General features: G+C 43.3%; 1 protein-coding gene across 2 annotated transcripts in view; it reads left to right on the top strand.

The window, feature by feature from the left end:
• Nucleotides 1-689: 689 nt before the first annotated feature.
• The window catches only part of FSIP1 (fibrous sheath interacting protein 1), an 84,135-nt gene continuing 60,732 nt past the window's right edge, over nt 690-24,092 (top strand). For both annotated transcript variants that reach the window (XM_080997002.1, XM_080997001.1), the window contains exons 1-10: nt 690-829; nt 2,250-2,381; nt 3,847-4,009; nt 5,948-6,049; nt 7,856-8,034; nt 14,599-14,692; nt 17,647-17,745; nt 19,149-19,249; nt 21,076-21,186; nt 21,998-22,162. In XM_080997002.1, the coding sequence (XP_080853128.1) occupies nt 2,256-2,381; nt 3,847-4,009; nt 5,948-6,049; nt 7,856-8,034; nt 14,599-14,692; nt 17,647-17,745; nt 19,149-19,249; nt 21,076-21,186; nt 21,998-22,162 (1,140 nt within the window). In that variant the 5' untranslated portion in view covers nt 690-829; nt 2,250-2,255. The remainder of the gene's footprint in view (nt 830-2,249; nt 2,382-3,846; nt 4,010-5,947; nt 6,050-7,855; nt 8,035-14,598; nt 14,693-17,646; nt 17,746-19,148; nt 19,250-21,075; nt 21,187-21,997; nt 22,163-24,092) is intronic.

The following is a 24,092-nucleotide window of genomic DNA, read 5'->3' as shown; positions in this document are numbered from 1 at the left end:
CTTGGGAGACCAGGGTTCAAATGCCCACTTCAGCCATGAAGCTCCTTGGGTGGTGAGCTTGGGCCAATCACTATCTCTCAGCTTAATTTACACCACGGGGTTGTTGTGGGGGTTCATTGGAGAGAGAGAACCCGTCTTGTTCTCAGCAATAACGGCGCGCACGTGTAAGGAAATTAAAACTGTCCGATACAATGCAGCCCTGGAACTTTCTACTGAAGAGTAACCCTCGCTGAGCTCAATGGTATCTACTGCCAAATAAGTGCGCACAGGACTGCAGCATTTCAAGCATACACCACACGAACTACCTATTGCACCTGCAAGAATAAAGTAAACAAAAGAAACTGCTTGGTGTGCATTGGATTGCAGTCTTAAAAGGAAGCAGCAGTTTTCGGCAAATAGCTAGGTACCCTGATCCTGGCTGAAGATTATCCTCAAACTTAAAGGTAAGGGCTGCTAAAACATGCTTCGGCTGCACATGTGAGCTATACGGACGCGCCTGAGTGCAGGAGCCAGAATCGAGGACATCCAGGTTAGTTCATAATATGTAAGATCAGGCGCATCTCCAGGCTCCGCAGCCACGCGTTCTTTTAACGGTTTTAGAACGTCGCTAAAGGGCTTCAACGGGCATTTCCCAGGTACGCATGCTCAGCAGCACTCCGAGAAGGCTCAGGGCTCATTTCCGCCCTTAGTGTCTACCTTATTTCCGGGTTCTGCACTTCGAATGGGTTGCCATAGCAATTGAGAAGCGTATCGTCTTCATGGCTGTCTGTTTACAGAGGCGTTTTGCTCGCTCCGCCCGCTGGAGCGCTCCGCAGAGAACCTGCGCGGGGTGAGTTAATGCAGGGCGAAGTTTGCAGATTATGCCCTTGTTGTTGTTGTTTATTATTACTTTGAGGGGGCAAATTAACATTTCCCGACCAACATAATAATAATAATAAAAAAATAATTTTATTTATATCCTGCCCTCCCCGGCCAGGGCCGGGCCTAGGGCGACCAACACCAAACACAAACCACAACAAAACGCAATTAAAAAAAACAAAAACAGTTAACCAAAATACGGCCCAAAACACAGCCCAAAATACAGCTTAAAATGTGGCCTCATTTTAGTGTGATTGGTCAGTCAGTTAAGTATTTCTGTTGTTTTACTTGATTGGGGGGGGGGGAGCGGGAGCTGGCCCGCCTTGGCTACGCCCATAATCACTGTACCAATTTGTGTATGGGATCATGCCATTAACTAACACCCCACTGTTTCCATATGGTCGTGGAGCTATAGTGCTCTTTGGGTTCTCTTAATGAGATTTAGGGCAATGGGGAGAAGTGCACAAGCTCTCCCTGTCACTGTGCTGATCCCCCTCTATGAGTTGAAGGTTGAACATGTAAAGTCAGAATCCTCCTGTATGTGCAGAGACTTACTGTGCATTTTGGAACCATAACTTTCCAGAATATTAAAATGAACAACCTCCAAGAATACAAAAGGCTTCCTTGGGAAATGATACATAATGAATTGGGAAAAAAATGTTTAAAAGTACTTTCCCAAAAAACCCAGAGTTCTTTCTGTTGTATGCAACAACTGCATACATACGGCCCGTGTTTTGTTAGCCCCCAAATGGAAAATGAGCGAGGTCCCAACCAAAGAAGAGTGGCAATGTAAATTGACAGAATATGTGCAGCTTGCAGATTTAACATATAGAATAAGAGAACAAGAAGAACATACGTTTAGAGAAGATTGGAAAACGTTTATTGAATATATGGGAAATAACTGTACAGCTGAATACGCTGGCAGCATTAGGATAAATTCAGCAGTGTAAATAAGTTATGATGGATGTAATAATGGAATACTGAATAGTATAGTTTCTGTAAACTATGCAGGGATTTATGATATGTAAAATGAACCATGGAAAGAGAAGGAAAGTCATTGATATCTTATGGATCTAAAAATGAGTACTTTAAATTGTAAAACAGAAAATTTAATAAAAATTACATAAAAACAAAACAAAAGGCTTCTCGCTTCATAAGTTTGCCCTCCTGCTCATGAAGGATGGCAAGAACAGTGACAGGAGGCAGAACTAGCCTGTGTATCCTTGCTGGCCTTCCTCATGTCTTTACCTAAGTCATATCAAGAATATCCAAAGAGGGTGCTGTTTCCATCAAATATACGCTGTGTGGAAAATGTGGAAGACAATGGTAGGTTGATGAATATCAAATTAATACATGCCATATAATGTGCTCCCTTTATCTGCTTATTTCAGTTTTTAATGGATATTACAAGGGGAAGCCTGGATGACATTTCAAGGCCAGCATCTAGCTCAAGAATTAATCATGGGAGCAAAGTTTTAAGCACATCCTTAGAGATTTTAACACCAGCGCCAAGCCTGCCTAAGGTAACTATTATGTCCACTGTTTTTCTTGCTCTTTCTTCTACAGTGTTTTCAAGTTTTTGTCAGAGATGCTGTTAATGTTTATAATTATAGTAACATTAGTGAGGTACAGTCCTTGAGAAACCTGTATTTAGTATAGTGGTACCTCGGGTTAGGTACTTAATTCATTCCGGAGGTCTGTTCTTAACCTGAAAGTGTTCTTAACCTGAAGCACCACTTTAGCTAATGGGGCCTTCTGCTGCTGCCGCACCGCAGGAGCACGATTTTTGTTCTCATCCTGAAGCAAAGTTCTTAACCCAAAGTACTATTTCTGGGTTAGCGGAGTCTGTAACCTGAAGCATATGTAACCTGAAGCATATGTAACTTGAGGTACCACTGTACTTATATTTTATGTTTTCATAATAAAGTGTATTTCCGGTTGGATCCATCCCTCAAATCCTCTTTCATGGTAGAGACTCTGATCCATCGGAGGATCCTGTTGGAGGAATGGGACAGGTGATTTTTGCCAATTCCTGTCCCCACCCCAGTCTCCAGTGCCACAGCCCACACTGTTCTGGAGGGCCCCCCAACCACCTGGAGTAACTATTCAGGGGGAAGAAGGAATTGGCAAAAGTCCCCCTCTCCTCTGCCTGTGGGTGTATCCCATATTTGTTTCAAAATAGGCATCTGCACAAATGATTAGGTTCCACCCATGTTTTGAAACAATTCATTTATTAAATGAATTTTGTGTGTGTGTATATATAAATCATACTTTGAAGGAGGGACATGTGTCTTGATACTCTTCTAGTTTTTTGCTCTCATTCACTACCTGTCCTCCCCTCCCCCTCCTTTCTTTCTCTTTCTTTTTGCTTTGTTTAAAACAACCTAGGAAATAAGGCCATAAACATTTTGCTAGACTGCCTGTGCACTGATACATACTGTGATATGTGGCATAAAATAAAGAGAGAGCCAACCACTGTAAAGCTTATTTGTTTGGTCACTTGGAGGTGATTCTTTGCACAGGCAACTAAATACAGTGGTACCTCGGGATGCGAACGGGATCCGTTCCGGAGCCCCGTTCGCATCCAGAAGCAAACGTAACTAGCGACGGCACGTCTGCGCATGCGCGCGTCGCTTTTCGATGCTGCTGCGCATGCGTGTGACGTCATTTTGAGCGTCTGCGCATGCGTGAGCGGCGAAACCCGGAAGAAACGCACTCCTTACTTCCAGGTTGCTGCAGAGCGCAACTCGAAGGTGCTCAACCTGAAGCAACTTCAAGTTGAGGTATGACTAAGTGACTATTCCCAAGACTTTTTTTTTTTAAAAAAAATACAGTAGTTTATAAATATTTGCAATGTATTATCAGATCTTTAGATTTCATCTGAAATTACATTAAAAAGGAAATTTTATCTATGGTTCGAAATGATAATAAGGAGAAATAGTGACCAATGTGCTTGTAGCAAATTTCTATTTCTACAATCATTTCTAGGTTGCTTTTTATAATGAACACAAAGAACATGAGTCAAAAGAAGATTATGATGAAAATAGAGAGGAATATGGAACCAAAAAAATGAGAACCTCGGAAGTCATATCTGAAGAAAAGATGAATAGTAGTTACCAGCTGGTAATACAGAATACAAATCAGGTAAAAGGTATGAAATTTAGTATGTGTACAGTGCTTGTTTACATATAAGTAAGTTCAATGGCATTTGTTATTTTATTTATTTCATAAAATTTATACACTGCATGATTGTTAAAAAGAAAAGAAAAAGCCACCCTCAAAGCAGTTTACAAAATGGTGTTCTGTGGGACCTATTCCTTAGAGTGTGTGTTAGGGTTGCCACCTTGGTTTTCTAGGGGAAAACTCAATATTAAAGTTACAGAACTATGTAAATATTCTTCTCTTAGCTTTTTAGAAGCTCAGTTGAGAAATTCTCTGAATGTGGATAAAAAAGAAGGGTTAAATATATTTGAGAGCAGAATTTTGCACTTTGACCTGCTTCAAGTATGACTCAAGTATTGTACAAATTAATCAAATCACAAGAGGAAGACATATTATTTGCAGAATGAAGAGACACCCAGAATAACCTCCCCTTTTCTTGCTCTTCTATTTCAAACCCTCAGTATGCTTTTAGACTTGGGGCCAATTCACACAATCGAATAAACTGTTATTAATTAAGTGATAAGTCCTGTCCTTGAAAAGTCACTCGAGCTTAATGGATACTGCACATGATAAAAGATTTTCACAAAAGTTTATCTAAGTTAATGTAATAGTTGGTCCCCTGGGGTGGGGGAAACAGGAAGTTTTGCTGAGAATGTGCTCAGCTATTAAATGAGTCTATGAAACCTAGATCCAATCAGAACTAGAGCAGTACATAAGGGAGGATGTGTGATGAAATCTTGCAGCTTCAAATATAATAGAAAGGGGGATGATATAAAAAGGAAGGTGAACAGGAAGGGAGAAATAGCAGGCTGGGTGAACAATGACTGCTGGATGACCCCCCCCCCCAAAATATCATAGAATCATAGACTTTGAAGGGATCCCCAATGGTTATTTAGTCCAACCCCCTGTAATGCAGGAATATCAACTATCCAACCTCTGCTTGAAAACCTCCAAGGAAGGAGAGTCCACAACCCCCTGGGAAAGACCATTCCACTGTTGAACAGCTCTTACTGTCAGAAAATTCTTCCAGATGTTTAGTTGGAATCTCCTTTCGTGTAAAATATTTGTCTTGCAGCATGAGCCCCTGGGATTAGAGCCCTATTTTATATTAAATTTTGTCACGAATATCAGTGAAATGCAAAATACTGGGCAAAAGTGCAGTGAATGTTGGAACTGATTGAGACATACAGTCACTGGTTTTGTGCACACTCCCCCAGATTGCACCCTCTGCTCAAAAGTTGCTGCGTAGAGGGGGTGATCCTAAGGGACGGAGGGTGTAGAGGGTTTTCCTGTCCTGCCTAGCACTCCCTTCTGCCTGATGCACAGCCCCCTAACAGCCATCGATCACTCTGGGCCAGCCAACCTGACCTGTAACTATCTGTGGCTGTCTGAACCTGACTCATCCAATACCTGAGTCCAGTTTGGCTTCGGACTCTGCCAGATCTGGTACGCAGCCCTAGCTTGAATAGTTTCTGTAATGGAATAATTTAATAATAATTTGTGCACCAAGCTCCAGAGGGTTTGGTGGTCAAACTAATGCTTCTTCTTCACTGGAAATGTATTGCTTGTTTCCTAACATGATTGTGCAGTAGGTCTTTAATTGCTGCATCACAGACAGAAATGAAATAAATGATTATGTCATCACCATAGTATATTGTTGTGCCAGAAAAGGGTGGTAACACCACTCTCCTGTGAGCTACAAAATATATTAATATAATATGGTGAGGTAGTTAAGAATCAGTATGTAAGTAGTACTGTTAAAAGTTGTTTAAAGCCACACAGATATTTGACAGAACTTGACAGAACTTTCTCCTCCATATACTTGTGTACTGTTCCAAGTTGTTTCTTAGTTTGTAGTAATGATGATTTCACTGTTGGTTCAAATCTAAAGGTGCTGCTAATTTCACGCATGACTTCTGTTTTTCAGAATATTCCTCAAGCTCAGCAGATTCTGAAGATGACTGGGCTGAAAACAGATGGTCTTGTAGCAGCAATGCTCCTCAGAATGAACTAGCTAGATTAGCAAAAGGTATTCCCAAAGTTTTGCCTGCAGTTGAACCTGGAGAAGACATGCTGTTGTGCATGACGTTGTTTATCCAGCGTCACAAATAAGTAGATAGTGGATAAAGAGAACTTCTGGGGAATTTGTGGTTGGAACACAACTACCTTCATCCCTGTCCATTGGCCACATTGGCCAGGGCTGATGGGAGTTGGGAGTCCAATAAGATCTGGAAGGCCACAGGTTCCCCACCCCCTATTGTAATGATTTATTTTTGTAGAACAACATCTAATGTTGCCAACTTTGTCAGCCTCTACTGCTGTGCTTTCAGAAACCGGATGCACATGAATTTAGAAAGTGAATGGAAATACAGTGTTGGGGAGAAAGTATAAAATTTCTTCTTGTCAAACTGCTGTGAGAGGCAGAGGATCAAGGCTAGCAAAAGTGTTAGCAACCCTGCTAGAGACTAAAGCCTAGATTTTAGTTCTGTTCAGGCATTTGTTGTCATAGTTCATGGGTAGGCAAACTAAGGCCCGGGGGCCGGATCCGGCCCAATCGCCTTCTAAATCCGGCCTGCGGACTGTCCGGGAATCAGCGTGTTTTTACATAAGTAGAATGTGCCCTTTTATTTAAAATGCATCTCTGGGTTATTTGTGGGGCCTGCCTGGTGTTTTTACATGAGTGGAATGTGTGCTTTTATTAAAAATGCACCTCTGGGTTATTTGTGGGGCATAGGAATTTGTTCACCCCCCCCCCCAATATAGGCCGGCCCCCTGCTGGAAAAGTTTGCTGACCCCTATTCATAGTTAAAGAAACATTGGGGGTGGAGTGTGTGGAAAGATAGTGGGCACAAGTGTGTTAGCTCCACCATATGGTACTTTTCCATTTCCCTCTATGACCTCAAGCGTGACTCTGGCAAAATCTGTATTCATGGAGGCTTCTGCACAAAATTTATATATCAATTAATTGTAAAGACCTTAAAGCTGTTTACATCAAGCATATATTAAAAACTCTGTTGCTGTGTTTTCACTGTTCTAAATAAGGATAGGGAGAATTTTGGGTTGCTCCCCAATTTGTAGCAACAGACTATGCCTGAATCAGAATGTATACATACAGATTAGATCGATCTCAGGTTTTCAAACCTTTCTGAGTGTGATTTGCTAGTCCTTCTTTTTTTAAAAATGAGATGGTCTAATGGTTCTTTTTTCTTTAAAAACAAAACAAAAGTTTAACAGCAGCTTAGAAAATCTGGTCCTTAATGAAGAAATAGAAGGAAAATTCTATCTCACACGAGAAACGTATTGGATACAAACTCCAACTCCTTTCAGCAGATACAAAAGCTAATAAATTTGTAACTACGATTGAAAGTCAGGAAACCAGTGGCTGCTAAACAAAGGATTAACACCTGAACTGCTGCAAAAAGCAAGAAGAAATAAGAACTTTGTATGCTTATACACATGCATGGGAAGCCATCTTAAATTGTTTAATTCGGTTTATGAATGATTGGCTCTCTGTGGTTTTTTAATTGTATTGTACTTTGGTTTGAGATAATGTCGCTATTATTGGATTAGTATTAAAATTAATAAAAATTATTGTAGAAAAAGAAAATGTGGTACTTAAAGCGCTTGTTCAAAACTTTTGAATTAAAAGCCCCTAGAAGTGGCAGTATATTACAGGTGAATTGTATGGAGAAAAAGATAGCACCCTCCATCTAACTATGGGGCAGTTATCTTTTTTCTGCCCTTTTACCAGAGATCTCTGCTTTTAATATGCAGTTTGAAATGCTACTTGAAATGCAGTTTATAAGAATTATTGTTAATATGTTTAATTTTTAAGTGACAGTCAGTTCTGCATACCCGCAAGACTCCAAGGAGAAAGATGTAGATCCTCGAATCCTGAAAGCTATAAAGAAGATGGAAAGGTTGGACCAGATATTGGCCAACAAACAATCTCAAGAAAGAGCAATTAAAAAACAAGGCAGGGAAATGAGAACTAAACTGTGGGAAGATTTTCAGGTTAGAAATAATTGTAATAATTTTGATATATGCACTTTGAAATAACTTTGTTAATATATTCAGAATTGTTTATCTGAGTGTTTATAGTTTAATTTTTAATTTAATGTAATTGTTGCATTACATTACATCTAATCATGTAAACAAATATCTATCCCAAAGCAACCATGTTAAACAGTTTAAAGATGAAAATGAATAAAAACTGTTACAAAAAAATATTTCAGGTTAGAAACTGTGAGGGGACGATGAGCTGCTTGTGTGTAAAATCCTAGTCCCTCAGAGTTTGGTCAAGTTTGCAAACCTCTGTCTGTAACGGAGCCCCTTAAACATGGCTCCGTCAGTCGCTGGCAGATTCCGACAGTGGTTGCTTTCGGAATCGCTTCCAACATAAAAGCTCCTTAACGGAAACACGTCTTCTGGACTCTCTGCGTGACAGTTTCCGGCGAGGAGTGGGTGTCCCTACAGGAGGTCCTGAAACCTCCCCACTGTTTTCGCTGGAAGTGTCTCTGAGCCATCCCTCCAGCTCCCTTTCCCTCAGCCCAGCTCCTCTCCCCCTACTGGTTCCCTCTTCAGCTGCTGAGTCTCTCCCAACCTGTGTGAGCCCTTTCACTTCCCTTCCTTCCGATGGCAGTTCCCTGACATCCACCTCCCCTCCAGGGCCCCCTTCATCCCCTCTCGCCCCCTCCTCTACGGGCGGTGAGGAGGCAAAACCCCGGAATGAACTTCCTTCATCTTCCGATGTCCCGAACACTTCTCTCCACCTGTTGCGGTTCCTGGTCTCGAAGTACTCCTCCTCCTCAGAGTCCATCTCCCCTTCCCCTTCCGATTCCGAGAATCCTTCCAACTCCTCCTCCTCATCGGTGGTCCCAAAGTATTCCCTCCGGAACCTCTCCACAGGCTGAGGTTTCCTTGGGAACCTTTGATGGAACGTTTCTATCAATACCTCGTCATTGATATCTTCTGCCATTACCCAAGTGTTTTCTGACTCCGGTTCTCCTTCCCACGCTACCAAATACTCCACCTGATCCCCCTTCCATCTGGCGTCGAGGATTTCTGCCACATGGCTGCTGCATTCCCTTTCTTCTATGACCGGTCCCCGAGTGGCCATCCCTTCTCGTCCCCCCTCATACGGTGACAGTAACGACCTGTGAAATACTGGGTGCAGTTTCATGTGGTTGGGTAACCGGAGCCTGAAAGCCACTGGGTTGACCTGTTGAATGACCTCAAAGGGACCCAATCTCCTGGGTCTTAATTTCTTACAACCTCCTTTGAACGGCAACCCTTGGGTTGACAGCCACACCCTATCTCCCACCCTTATGGTTTCACCTTCCCTTCGGTTCTTGTCTGCCTGCCTCTTGTATTCTTCCTTCGCCCTTTCTAAGTTGAGTTGGAGCTGACGATGGATTGCTTCCATTTCTTCTACAAAATGCTCGGCTGCCGGGACACCCCATCTCTCCCCTTCTCCCCCTGGGAAAGCCCTGGGATGACACCCATAATTAGCCAAGAAGGGGCTCATCCCTGTGGACACATTCTCGGCATTGTTGTAGGCAAATTCCGCCAGCGCCAACTTTTCTACCCAGTCATTCTCTCTGTCATTGACATAACACCTCAGGTATTGCTGGAGGACCCCGTTTGCTCTTTCCGCCTGCCCGTTGGTTTCAGGGTGCCGGGCAGTCGAAAAGTTGACCTCCACCTGCAGTAAGCTCATGAGCTTCCTCCAGAACCTGGAAGTAAATTGTTTTCCTCGGTCTGAGACCACCCTCAATGGCACCCCGTGCAACCTAAAAATGTGTTCTACAAATAACTTCGCTGTCTCTTCCGCCGTGACTGCATGCGAGCAGGCTACAAAGTGGCACATCTTTGTTAGTAGGTCTACCACCACCATGATGGCTGTTTTCCCCTTGGACTTCGGCAGATCAGTCATAAAATCTATCGACACTGCCTCCCAAGGTCGTTCTGGGGTTGGTAAGGGTTCTAATAGCCCCGCCGGTGCCCGCCTCTCCCCTTTGGCTCGCTGGCATTGCTCACACCCTCTTACATACTCCCGTACATCTTCCCTCACCTTAGGCCACCAAAATTCCCTGGTGACCAACCACATGGTTTTGTGTTGTCCAAAATGCCCCGCCGTGGGGCTGTCGTGCAACTGCTTGAGTACCCTCCCCCTTAAGTCTCCTTCAGGGATATACAGTGCCCCTTTGTAATACAAAGCTCCATTTCTTTCCTCGAAACCCCCTGGTTCCTCTCCCTCACCCCTAAGACCTCTGAGCTTATTCTGGGCGTATTCATCATTCTCTGTTTCCTCTACCAGTTCTCTTTGTCCCACCAATGCCGCCCCACACACCCAGCGGTCCTCTGGAATGACATGTCTCTCTTCGGGTGCTCCCTCCTCCTCCAAATATTCAGGTTTGCGTGAGAGAGCGTCCGCCCTAATGTTCTCTGGGCCTGGCACGTAACAAATCTCAAAGTTAAATTTGGAGAACTCCTGGGCCCATCTCACTTGCCGTTGGTTGAGCACTCGTGCCGTCCTCCAATACTCTAGGTTCTTGTGGTCAGTGCACACTTGCACCTTATGTTGTGCGCCAATTAGCAGGTGCCTCCATCTCCGGAACGCCTCATGAATGGCTAGTAGTTCTCGGTCATACACCGTGTAGTTCCTCTCGGATTTGTTCAGCTTTCGCGAAAAAAAGGCACACGGTCTCCACTCTGACTCCTCCTTCCCTGGCTGCAGAAGCACCGCCCCAATCGCTCTGTCTGATGCGTCAGTTTCCACTCTCATCGGTTTTTGTAAATCCACATGCAGGAGTTGTTGTTCCGAGGCGAAGGCCCTTTTTAGTTCCTCAAATGCTCGCTCCGCCTCCTCAGTCCAAACGAACTTCTTCTTACTGCTGAGACAGTCCGTAATGGGCGCCGTCAGGTGGGCAAAGTTTCGGATGAACTTACGATAGAAGTTCCCAAATCCTAGGAACCTCTGCACATCCTTCCTTGTTTTGGGTGTTTTCCATTCCAGCACCGCCTGGACCTTGCCGGGATCCATGGCCAATCCCTTGTCTGACAGGCGATACCCCAGGAATTCCACCTCCTTGGTATGAAACTGACACTTCTCCAGTTTCACCCACAGCTGGTTGGCTTGCAGCCTGCTCAACACTTCTCTGACGTCTCTCACATGCTGCTCCTCATTCTCAGAATACACCAACACGTCGTCTAAGAAGGCCACACAATTCTTGTAAAGCAAAGGCCCCAGGACGTGGTTCATAAACGATTGAAAGCACGCGGAGCCTCCTTGTAGGCCGAAGGGCATAACTAAATATTCAAATGCCCCCAAAGGGGTGAACATGGTGGTTTTCCATTCATCCCCCTTCCTTATTCGTATCAGGTTGTACGCCCCCCTTAGGTCCAGTTTAGTAAAAATCTTTCCCTTCCTGACCCTTGTCAAAATGTCGTCAATCCTGGGCATAGGGAAAGCCACTGGTTCTGACACTGCATTTAAGGCCCTGAAGTCACACACAAGCCTCGGCTTGTTCGTGTTTTTTTTATCCACAAAAAACACTGGGCTGCCCCCCACCGCCCTGGACTCTCTGATGAACCCTCTCTTCAGGTTCTTGTCAATGAACTCTCTTAGCTCCTGCATCTCTCTGTCTGACATGGCGTACAGCTTGCCTACAGGGAGCTGTGCCCCAGGGAGTAAATTGATTTGACAGTCAAAGGGTCTATGCGGGGGTAATTGGTCAGCTTCCCTTTCGCTGAAGACGTCGCGGAGATCTGCGTATTGTCGTGGTACCTTCACGTTCTCCGTTACTTCAGTCCCTGCTAGGGTGGCTTGGGCCCCTGCCAAACCCTTTCCCTCTTTGCAGTGTTCTAAGCAATGTGCTGAACCAAAAGAAACCACTCTCTGATGCCAGCCCACCAGCGGATCATGTAACGCTAGCCAGCTCATCCCCAATATAATGGGAGCTCCTCCCAAGGTGGCCACATTAAACGCTATCAGTTCTGTGTGCCTTGCCACCTTCATTATCATTGGGACGGTCTGCAAGCTGACTTCTCCTCCCAACAGCTCCCTGCCATCGATCGTGGTCACCTGCAGGGGGTTGCTTAAAGGGATCGTCTGTATCTGGTGTTCAGCTGCAAACTCTTTGCTCATGAAATTGCAGGAGCTGCCTGAGTCCAACAGCGCCTTTATCTTTAGAGGGTGTCCGTTTGGCAGCTCTAGCGCCACTTCTATCACTAGGGCGGGTTTAGGAGGTTCTGGCGTGGGCACTTTCACTGCTCTTTGGCCTGACTGCTGTGCCCCGACGGTGGCAGCCAGGCGTTGGCTTTTACTTGCTTCGGTATTTCTTCCTCTCTTCCCTCCACAGCTCCTACCATCCCTTGCCATTCCTTCCTCTGGGGGCAGACTCTGGCAAAGTGACCTGGCTGTTGGCAGAGATAGCATTTCCGGGCGCCCTTTCCCTCCTTCTTTCCCCCCTCACTGGGCTTTGAAACTGCGCGCGCGCGCGCTGTTCCGATTTCCATCGGCTCTGCCGGCGGGAAAGTTGGCTCTGGAATGTCTGGAATGCGGAACTCCTTCCAACGTTCCCCCTTCCCTTCCCGCCTCTCCAATGCTCTCGCCTCCTGGCGCGCTCCTATGGTCAGCGCTGATTTGGTCAGCTGGTCCATAGACTCCGCCCTGGGCGCCCGGGAAAGTTCGTCTTTCACAGCCGAAGAAAGCCCTTCTTCAAAAAGCATTTGAATGGGTTCCGCCGATAGATCCCACCCCAATTTATGGATCAACATGGTGAATTCAGTCCAGTACTCACGGACAGATCGGCTACCCTGTTTGCAAGCCATTAACTGTCTGCGGACCACTCCCTGTTCAATATCGCTGGAAAACATCAGATCCATGGCGCGAAAGAACTTCATCGTGTCCTTTAGGACGTCACTATTCGCTGCCATCAGGGGTCTAACCCAGTCTCTCGCCCCCTTTTCAAGATGCCCAATCACGAAAGCCACTCTTGATTCCTCGTCAGGGAATTCATCAAACTGCAGATTGAGGGCATATTGCATCTCTGTCCGAAAGCCATGATAGTCTTTGGGCTCCCCCCCAAACTTCTGCACCAATCCTGGTACCTTTCTGACGAGCTGGGTGTCTTTCCCCTTTTTGTCTGCATCCTGAGCCCTCCTCTCCTCAAGCCTCGCCGTCTGCAGCGCTAGCTGGACCTCCAACACCCGGTACCTTTCTTCCAGGCTTGGACCCGCTCCAGCTCCTGCTTCTCCGGTTCCGGCTGGGTTGCTCATGATGCCTTCTCCTGCACAAGCTGCTCACGAAGACTGTCGGAATGCTGTGAGGGGACGATGAGCTGCTTGTGTGTAAAATCCTAGTCCCTCAGAGTTTGGTCAAGTTTGCAAACCTCTGTCTGTAACGGAGCCCCTTAAACATGGCTCCGTCAGTCGCTGGCAGATTCCGACAGTGGTTGCTTTCGGAATCGCTTCCAACATAAAAGCTCCTTAACGGAAACACGTCTTCTGGACTCTCTGCGTGACAGTTTCCGGCGAGGAGTGGGTGTCCCTACAGGAGGTCCTGAAACCTCCCCACTGTTTTCGCTGGAAGTGTCTCTGAGCCATCCCTCCAGCTCCCTTTCCCTCAGCCCAGCTCCTCTCCCCCTACTGGTTCCCTCTTCAGCTGCTGAGTCTCTCCCAACCTGTGTGAGCCCTTTCACTTCCCTTCCTTCCGATGGCAGTTCCCTGACAGAAACATACAATTTAAGTTCAAAATTCTTCTGTGAGCAAACATTTACGTAAACTAGCATGATTTAAAACGATGCATTTCACTCAAATTTAAATTACTCATTGTCTTAAGAAAATCAGATGCTGACCTTATATGGGAGAACTGTTCAAGTCTTTATTGATCTTATGACAAGTGCTACCCTGATGCAGTATTCACAAAAGCATGTGCTACTCCAGGGGTAGGCAACCTAAGGCCCGGGGGCCGGATGCGGCCCAATCGCCTTCTCAATCCAGCCTGCAGGTGGTCCAGGAATCAGCATGTTTTTACATGAGTAGAATGTGTCCATTTATTTAAAATGCATCTCTGGGTTATTTGTGGGGCATAGGAATTCATTCATTCCCCCCCCCCCAATATAGTCTGGCCCACAGCTGAAAAAGGTTTCTGACCCCTGTGCTACTTGGTACTTAGTCATACCTTTAAAACAGTGTTACTAACATGCATTTTGGAGATCAGTGGTGGCCAGGGTTTACCAGGTAGAGCTACAGAGTCACCCTCTCAACACTGGTGTCACTGCAGCTGGATGGGGCAGGTCGGGGGGGAGGTCAGGGCTGTGCGGATGCACTGACATGAGCATTCAGTTTGACTTAGCCAGTGCATCTGCACACCCCATCCTGTCCCTTATTTGCTCTGCCCCAGCCCCACCAGGGTCATCTGCAGAGATGAGAGTGTTGGGAGGCTGGCTATTCCTCACTATACTGTCACTGTCATATGCATGAAAGTTGCCACAGCTGTGGGATCTTCTGGTCTACCTTTTCTCTGGCATGCAGTATTATATAAATATATATTTACTTATTGTTCACATACAGTCTATGACATCTCGAAGTTCTTCCGTGGTTACCGAAGAAGCAGAAAACACCAGCAGATTTTTAGCTTTGACCACACCGTCACCGGAAATGCCTGGTAAGTGTCAAATCAGAGAATAATAATAATAATAATAATAATAAATTTATTATTTATACCCCATCCATCTGGCTGAGTTTCCCCAGCCACTCTGGGCGGCTTCCAATCAAGTGTTAAAAACAGTACAGCATTAATGTTAACCATGTTGTTCTCCGCTTTAATAGTGTCACTATTGTTTAGGCAACGTATGTAGATAAAAATTAGGCAGGCCTTGCCTGCAGGCTTCTAGCTTAACAAATCCACATGTGACATACTTGTACGTAAACTTTTTGAATTACATTTAAAGATTTCATGTGTGGTGCATTAAATTGGTGCAAACCCACTAAGTTACCATCAGGTGGCAGTATTTGACAATGGAACATGCTTGCTGAATCTTTCATTATTATTATTTTTTTTAAAGTAAGGAGAGATGGTTTGCCCAGGTGCTAAAACCGAAGAACTCCACCCCCCCCCCTTTTGCTGTAGAGATCCTTTTGCTGGTACCTTTTGCTGTAGAGATCATGTTTCTCATTGATACTGGCCAACAGAACTATGCATAGTTTAAATAGTTTAGGATCCTCCTTGCCCAAGGCATTTGTACTGCATATCTACAGTCAGGCCCATTCTGTCTGAATTTTGCTAAATAGCTTAATTTACTTGAAAATAAAGGTTGGAATGTAATACACTAATTAGCTCTCGAAGAGGTTAGCGTTTAATCAGTCTTGGCACTATGAAAGGTGAGCTTCTGAAATTAATTTTGCAGTTGACTGTCCACTAGGCAAAGGGACTATAGGGAAATGCAGAAAGTACAGAGGCAGTGATAATTTCCCAATTAACAGTGGTAATTCAAAACAGTAGTCTTTAAGGTGCCACATGACTTTGTTGTTTTTGCTGCAACAGACTAACACGGCAATCAAATATATTTCAGTCTTTCTGAAATATCCTGTGCATCTGCAGTGCCTGAATAAGAGACTGTATTGTGTCGTCTACTTGACTAAAAGGCACTCTATCTACTCAAGCTGGCTTGTATTATTCATGTCATTGTCTGTCTTGTGGTTCTTGCTCTGCATGTTCTGTAGAGTTGCCAGAGAAGGGCTGTTATTTCAACACGTTTACATTATAGTTTCTGGCTGATTCTTGGCTGACGTTTGAGAGCTTTATGAGCACTAGCTAGTTTCAGACAATGAAAAGATAAATTTCTTCACCGAACTGTTCTGACAGCATTTGTGGGTAAATAATCAAACTGGCTCTGTGCAAAGTGCATGAGATAGTGAAATGGTTGTGTTGCTGCTGCTCCATTTATTCAGCTGGTCCCCTTAATACACATATACAGTGGTACCTTGGTTTAAGAACAGCTTAGTTTATGAACAACTTGGATTAAGAACGCTGCAAACCCATAAGTAGGTGGTTTGGTTTGTTGAGTGTGTTTTATTTGTAAATTGAGTCCCCCGCAGCTAAGGGAAAGCACACCTTGGTTTAAGAACACTTTGGTTTAAGAATGGACTTCTGGAACGGATTAAGTTCATAAACCAAGGTACCACTGTATTGTGCTACTGCTCAGCCTACTGTAAATGTAGGTGAGGATACCCATTTCACTAAATGCAAGTTTGTTCATGGGTCCATTCATGGGCGTAGCAAGGATTTTTGTTAGGGGGGCAGGCCTTTGTTGTGGGGGGCAGGTATTTTGTTAGGAGGGGCAGAACCTCAGTTAGCAATGTACAGTACAACCTCGACTTCCCACCGCCCCTACTTGCGAACAATCCAACTCACGACCACAGCAAACCCGGTAGTAAATACTGGGTTTGCCGTGATTCGCGCATGTGCAGAAGCCGTTTCTGCCCGCTACACGTGCGCAGAAGTGGCTGCAATGTCTGCACATGCACAGAACAGCGCTGCCGCCGAATGTGCATGCGCAGAATGGCGCTTCTCCCAGCGACCCGGATCGACTCACGAACAGACCTCCGGAACAGATTCCGTACGTGAGTAGAGGTTCCACTGTATTTTTATTGATTGGGAGGGGCAGCTGCCGTTCCCTGCCCTCCCTGGCTATGCCTATGGGTCCATTCTTGACATATCCGTTGCATTGTGTGACTTGACTCTTTATCCTATGCCAATTAGATAAAGGAATTGGTCTTTGTATCTCTTTGTACTTGCAATCTAGTTATATTTTTTTCACTGAATTTCTCTGTCTCCTTTTAAAAGAATTAGACTAAAAGTTGTCTTGTCTCTTATTCATTGCTACTCAGTTTTGTGAAAATGTAATTTTATGCGCCACAGGAATCAACCAAAAGGTACCTTTTCACACTGCTGAATTAGCACTGCAACATTCCCTAACTAAAGCAGGTATATAGCACTAGTATGACCCTATGTGTCTGAACTGTTGGAAGTGGAAATACAGCCATTATGAGCATCTGGATAATATAACCATTGCTTGACTGTGCCGTTACTGTAAATATCTTTAATCTATATGGCTCCCTTCCTTCAGTGAGCAGATGGGATGTTAGGGCATTTCCATATGTACTAGATAACTATATCAGATCATAGCTGAAGGCGTAGAAATCTTCATATTTACAGAAAGTAATGCATAGCTCAAAGCACATGGCCAGCCTTTGAGAATGAGGAGTAGATAGAAGAAGTCATTTAATTATATTTCCGGGTTGTTCTGAAATGGTAATTTTAGGGAGTGGGAGAGGTGGCACAATGGCATTCCTTTCTGTGAAAACTAGATAATTGTATATTCTGTTGAGAGAAAGAAATGATGCTCAGTCTCCTTGATCCCACACCACACTACCAGTGGTCTGGTCATTGAAGCTAACTACAATGCCAGTCATCAATATGAAACTTTACAGGCTTCCATTCTTACAAATATTAAGTTGATATACTCGTCACAGGTACTGGTGAATATGTGACTGTTAATCTTTTTGTTTTGAAATGTAAATAATTATCAGTTATTTAATGCCACATTTTATTAACAGACTCTCCTGCTGCTGAAGAAGATGAAATGTTTGTTAGTGTATTTCACACGCAGATTCATCCAGAAAATTATGGGAATAATAGTAGACAAACGAAGCAAGGTACAGGTTATATCAGTTTACCTTTGTTCCATAGATCCAGTGACAATTCTGCCTTTTGCCTGGGGATACTGGTTTAGACATAATGGGTAACCATATTGTCCTGTTACAAGAATGATCCTGCATGCATCTTAGACTCAAGTGTTCCCATCTCTTCTCTACTCTTTTGTAGATGTGAGGAGGTTAAACATGTCACTTTTGCTTTTGAACAGAAGACAGTTTCCTGTTAGGATGAACTTGGGGACCTGTGGTTGACAAACAAACCATTATAAACAAATGAAGATATAACACTCGAGTTAGAACTCTGGGCTGCAGAAAGCAGTCTACCTGGATATGTACTGCAGTTTTGTATTTGTATCTCCTAAAGTTTTGAGGCAATTACTACATCATATTTGTAATGCCTTTAACTACATTTCCTTCTGAATGATGAAGAAGGCAGTGCTATTAGAGTATTGAGTGCTTTGGCAAAAAGGCAATGTTTAAAGAAGTAAATATAAGTTTATATCACATTCAGAAATATGTACCATAATACAATTTTGCAGGTTTGAATTACTACATAATCATAAGTGTTTTCTTGTTGTGGGAAGTATATTTGAAGTATAATGGCAGTCATTGTCCTGAGCAGATTTATGCTAAAGGTAAAGGTAAAGGGACCCCTGACAATTAAGTCCCGTTGTGAACGACTCTGGGCTTGCGGCGCTCATCTCGCTTTAAAGGCCGAGGGAGCCGGTGTTTGTCCACTTCCGCAGACAGTTTTTCCGGGTCATGTGGCCAGCATGACTAAACCGCTTCTGGCGAAACCAGAGCAGCGCATGGTTTATGCTAAGGGAAGGACTATTCAAATAATGGGAGTAACTTCAGGCATAGATAGGATGAGACCAGTGGTTCCCAAAGTGGTGGGATTACCAATGGGGGCACTAAGAGGCAAGGGGGTGGCAGGGGGCACTGGAGGTGTAAATGACTACCAGCTAAATACCACTGGATCAAGTTCATTGGTTTTGTTGAATTAATTTTAAACTAAATACGGTAGTTTTAATGGGGTTTTGCCTAAATGTGCAATTAAATTGTTACTGTTTTGAATTTTATTATGTTATCTTCCTTAGTAAGTTGTGCAAACCGCTATTCTAAGAAATGCTTTTTATAGGGTAGGATAGGAGGGGGCACTGGGGATAAAGGGGTGGTGGCCCCCAAAGGTTTGGGAACTACTGGATTAGGCTATAGTTAGTTGCTTGAAAATTTTGTGCATGACTGTAACAAATGACTTTGCACTGAAATCCATCTAATTTTATTAGTCATATTTTTGAAAGGTTACTGAAATTAATATAGTCCAAAATGAATTATATTTGTGTACTGTATTTGCCCAGTTATACTTTTAGAATTTTTTTTCTGAATTGCATGTTGTTTAGGTGACGATAGAACAAGAAGCTCAATAAAGAAAATGGAAAATATGACTAAGAAAAGTGAAACAACCAGTAAAAAAACTGATTTTGTTAAAAAGAACATAGAGGTATGTGTTAACAGTCTGCATGGCAAAGTACAGGATTAGAACTCTTTGTCAAGTCTCATCATGCTACTCATTTAGAAATTAATAATGGATGATTAACTTTGCTACAAAGGTTATCCTATATATAGCCTGCCTGAAGTTTTTAGGGAAAGGATGATAACTAGATTGCTGATCACTTCAGCTAAATCATGTATTACTGGGAAAATGTACTAGAATCTACTGAACTGGCATTTATGGAGCCCATGTTGTTTATTTTGTACTATCAGGCTCTTCTAATGCTATGCCTGTGGTTTTTTTCCCGCTGTCAGGAAATGGAAAGGAGACTTACGATTATTCTTATACCTAAAAGTTGTAAGTGGTATGGTGGAAGATATCCCTGCCACAAGACTTGTATGGAATTTGTTCAGATCCTGGAACATCAGTTTCACATAAATTACATTGTGGGCAGTGCAGAGCCTATGGTCTAGTTATGTTTTAAAAAGAGCCTTGCTGGATCAAACCAAAAACCTGCCTAGTCTAGCTTCCTGTTTCCCAAAGGGGCCAGCCAGATCATTTGAGGAAGCCTAGAAGCAGGGCAGTAGCCCTCTTGCTGTTGTTCCTCAGCAACTGATAATCAGATATTTTGCCTTTGATTCTGGTAGTATCATATGGCTACTGTTACCAGAAGCTATTGATAGCCTTATCTTTCACTGATTTGTCTAATCATATTTTCAAGCTGTCTAAGTTGGAGGTTCCACATGAATTTTGTAGTTTAATTATGTGCTGTGTTAAAATGTACTTCTTGTCTCTCTGATTCTCCTGCCCTTCCATTTCATTGGATGGGAGAAGGAGAAAAAACCCTCTCTCTCTCTGCACCCTCTTCATTCCATGTCATCATGGATCTGTGGTGTCATTAAGGGCTTAATTACACGAGATGGTAGTAGACTTATCCTTGAAGCCCTTACCCTACCTCTCCCTTTCCTGTCCTATTGTGTCCATGGAGACCTTTTCCCCCATAACTGCACTGCAGGACTAGGAATGATCCTGGATCAAAAGCAGCTCTGTGCATATGTTTGCGGGGAAGAGATCAGCAGATAAGGATTGGGTTGAATAGTCTCCACCCACATAACCCTTTGATCTGTCACTGGCTTGCTACAGTCATATGTATTCTGGCCCTCGGCTACTGCCAGTGTGGTGTAGTGATTAAGAGCGGTAGACTCGTAATCTGGGGAACCGGGTTCGCGTCTCCGCTCCTCCACATGCAGCTGCTGGGTGACCTTGGACTAGTCACACTTCTTGAAGTCTCTCAGCCCCACTCACCTCACAGAGTGTTTGTTGTGGGGGAAGGAAGGGAAAGGAGAATGTTAGCCACTTTGAGACTCCTTCGAGTAGTAATAAAGCAGGATATCAAATCCAAACTCTTCTGCTTGTGCTGTGAATGGCATAGGTTGTTTGAGCACTGAGGTCAGCCATTATTTCTGCAAAGTTTTTCACCTTCTGATAAAATTATCTGAAACCCATTTGTCCTTTCAGGTGGATTTGTTGATACATATCCTTCTGTATCAAAAATGTGAAGATTTCAAAGTATTCTTCATAAGCCACCACATTTGTTATATACAGTATTGCAGTGGGTGGCTTGCTAGCAGCAGCAGCAGGACTTTATTTTATTTTTATTTTTAAAATTATTTTTATTTTATTTTATTTTCATTCATAAGTGTAATAATAAAAATGGAAATATAAAAGATGTAAACATAATAAAAGACTATAATACCATAATGGAGGTTAAAAGCTCATCATTCCATCATCAGTCTTCAATGGCTTCAGGCTTCCAAATTACTCTCTTTATTCAGCTGGCCAAGGATTCAGTTAACCAAGTAGTTATGCCAGAGGAAGATAAGAAGAGGCTGTCAGAATTGCTGAAAGATACTGAAGATGAGAGCACTGAACTTCAAGTAACTAAGGTACACAGATATTCATCCAGATTGATCCAAAACAGTAGTTTGTACTCTCCATTTCAGAGGATTAGTGCAGTTCTGGATTCTTCTTTGGTTTTCAGTGGTGGCATAAAATTTTACATGGAGTGGAACCTTGCATCAGTGCGGATGCTTATTGGTAACATGCAAGCACTACAGTACTTCTTTGCCCGAGTGCACGCTGACATTTTCTGAGTACAGGGTAGTGAGAGTTAAATAGTGATTTGTTTGTTTGTTTTGCTACCAAAGTGGCTACAAGAAGAAAGTAATTTTCTTTATCTTGTACACAAGTACCTAATATATTGGGATTTGTCTCCTCTTTGCTTTATAATGAAATTTAAAATAATTAGTATTTTCCCAAGCACTCTTAGGAATAAGAGCCTCTAGCCTGCCAGTAATCAGCATTCTTCTGGTGACCTTGCAAAACCGTTCTCAAAACTGGTGGACCTCTTATGGTCGGCCTGTTTGTCGGCAGCCAAGCGGCGATGCAGCGTGCCTCTGAATAGGTGCAGAGTACCACCCCACCCCCCCGCTGCTGAGCAGTATCAGTACCTTTTTCCCCCTAGAAAAAAAGCACTGCCCCTATCCTTTATGCAAGTTATGTATAATCAGTATTTTTATGAAAAGTTATGAGATGTTGCTTGATGAACTAAAATTTTAACACACATGGTTTCGTATCAGATCTGCATTTATTTGTGCTGAGGAGAATCTTTTTCTCTTAAAAATAACATGACAGGGTTTTTTCGGTCCTAGTTTATATGCCCAAATAGTGTGACTCATTCGTTATTCCTTTTTCTAGGAAGAAGCAAGTACAATGCTAGCACCAGGTGAAGGTTACACACCTGAGCCATTGGAATACCATCACCTCACTGAAATCAATGCCAAACTCAAACTAGTAATCTCTGATGGAAATTTATCTGCAGATCAGAACTCCTGTTCAATAGTCTCTAAACAGATTTATCAGGTACTTTGAATATACCTTTAAATGGTCACTAGCCATTGCTTAACATGGGAATTTGGAGATGCTTTAATTCTAGTGAATTGCTTCCTGTTTTCCTTGAATCCCTGTCAGCTTATCCTTCTTGAGCCAATCTAAGATATATTGTACCCATTACATTCCCAACTGAGACATGCAGTCAGACCCAGCTGTTTTCTGAATGTTTGTGAGACTCCCAAACCAATTCCATCCCACCCACTGTTCTGAAACTCCTCTTCATACCACCCTTCTATCTGCATATTCACCTTGCTGTTTGGGCTGAAGTGAAGGACGGATCTTTCTGCTCGTTCCCCAGTGCCTGATGCTGCTATGGCAGGAGCACTGAGAAATATTGTTTTACATTTCTCAGTTTTTCTGGCACCTTGGTTATTGCTGTAACTGAGGCGAGATACCTCTAGTCAGCTGCTGCTGCTGCTGCTGCTACATCCAGGTCAGCAGAGTGGTAAAGGCAGACCATTGAGTGAAAGGGAGGAGATTAAAATCTGAGCAGCAGAAGAATTCAAGAGGTTGAAATGCTTATCTCACAGTTGCTGAGGTTTGTGTCGTTATCATAGAAATTGTGATGGTTGGTGACATTTATTGTCAGTTCCTTGTACCAAACCTAGTACGAGCACAACTGCAGGCTTCCAGCAAGTTAGTTTTAGTTCACCTGAAGCTGTGCATGTAGTGTTAAACAATGATTTAGCGTTTTGTGTGAACCAGCCCTATAGCAGTGCACTGGGCCATATTTGGAAACCAATGCTCTGCACTTAGCTCCCATGCCTATATTTCTCTCTGCAAGCATATGTCAGGAGTGCTCTGATGGTGTTTCCTGCTTGGCAGGGGGTTGGACTCGATGGCCCTTGTGGTCTCTTCCAACTCTATGATTCTATGATTCTAAGCTATTGAGCTCTGGAGCATCTATGCAATGTTTATGTAAAATTATGCTCTCCTTGTAATATAACAGAAAACTGTTTTGTGAAACCATCAAGGTCAGTAAGACTTCTGAGGGAGTATAAAATGAACAAAAGGTTAATGCAAACTTCTAGGGTGCTTGACTTTCACACACTATCATCATTTGGCAGAAAAACAGCAGAACAATAATCAAAGGAAGTTTCCTCATATTATTCTAATGTCTTGGAATAGGCCTGAAAGCAAGAGCCTAATTCTGCTGTGCTCCCAGGGAGCCTGTGGACCTCAAAGCTGTCACTGGCCCAGGACTGATTATTATCCTTCCTGGGCATTGAGCCAGATCAGTTTTATGGGAAAATGCCTTATTTTTGGAGAAACAGGAGACATTAGTTTAGAAGGCTAATTAAAGGAACGCAGTTCAGAGTAGGCTTCAAATGTCAGAATAGGAGGTATTTGCAATAATGTGTTTAGGATTGTCAGAGCTGTAGTCCATCATAGTTTATGAGTGTGTTCATACCATTATGTGCAATCAAACTATATTTTTGCACAGTGAAATACAGTGCTGTCATTAGATACATCAGTGCAAACTATGTTTTCTGGTGCAACAGGTAGGTTGTAGAAGAAATAAATATTTGCCAGCAATCTTTAAACTTTAGCCAATTTTTTTAGCATAAATTACTGTCCATAGATTGCGTGTGTTGAATGCTATTGCTGCTCAGAACTAGTGATGGAAAATACATTTGCTGTAGGAGTAGAGACAAGGCCATTATCAGAGGAAAAGCCACATTGGCTGGATGCAGCTTCACTTTTCTTTGTCATGATGGTCTCACCATCTTATTTTCTCTCTCTACTTATTTTTGTATTTGTGGTTATCCCTATCAACTGAAGATAACATTTCATGCATGTGCTGAAGTGAACGCAGAAGCTTAAGCTCATGCCATAATAAATTGGTTAGCCTTTAAAGTGCCACAAGGCTCTTGTTTTTACTGCAACAGAGTTTATGTAG

This window comes from Podarcis pityusensis (assembly GCF_964106645.2).
Source record: "Podarcis pityusensis genome assembly, chromosome: 1".
Taxonomy (NCBI): domain Eukaryota; kingdom Metazoa; phylum Chordata; class Lepidosauria; order Squamata; family Lacertidae; genus Podarcis; species Podarcis pityusensis.
This window is presented reverse-complemented; position numbering and strand designations above follow the sequence as displayed.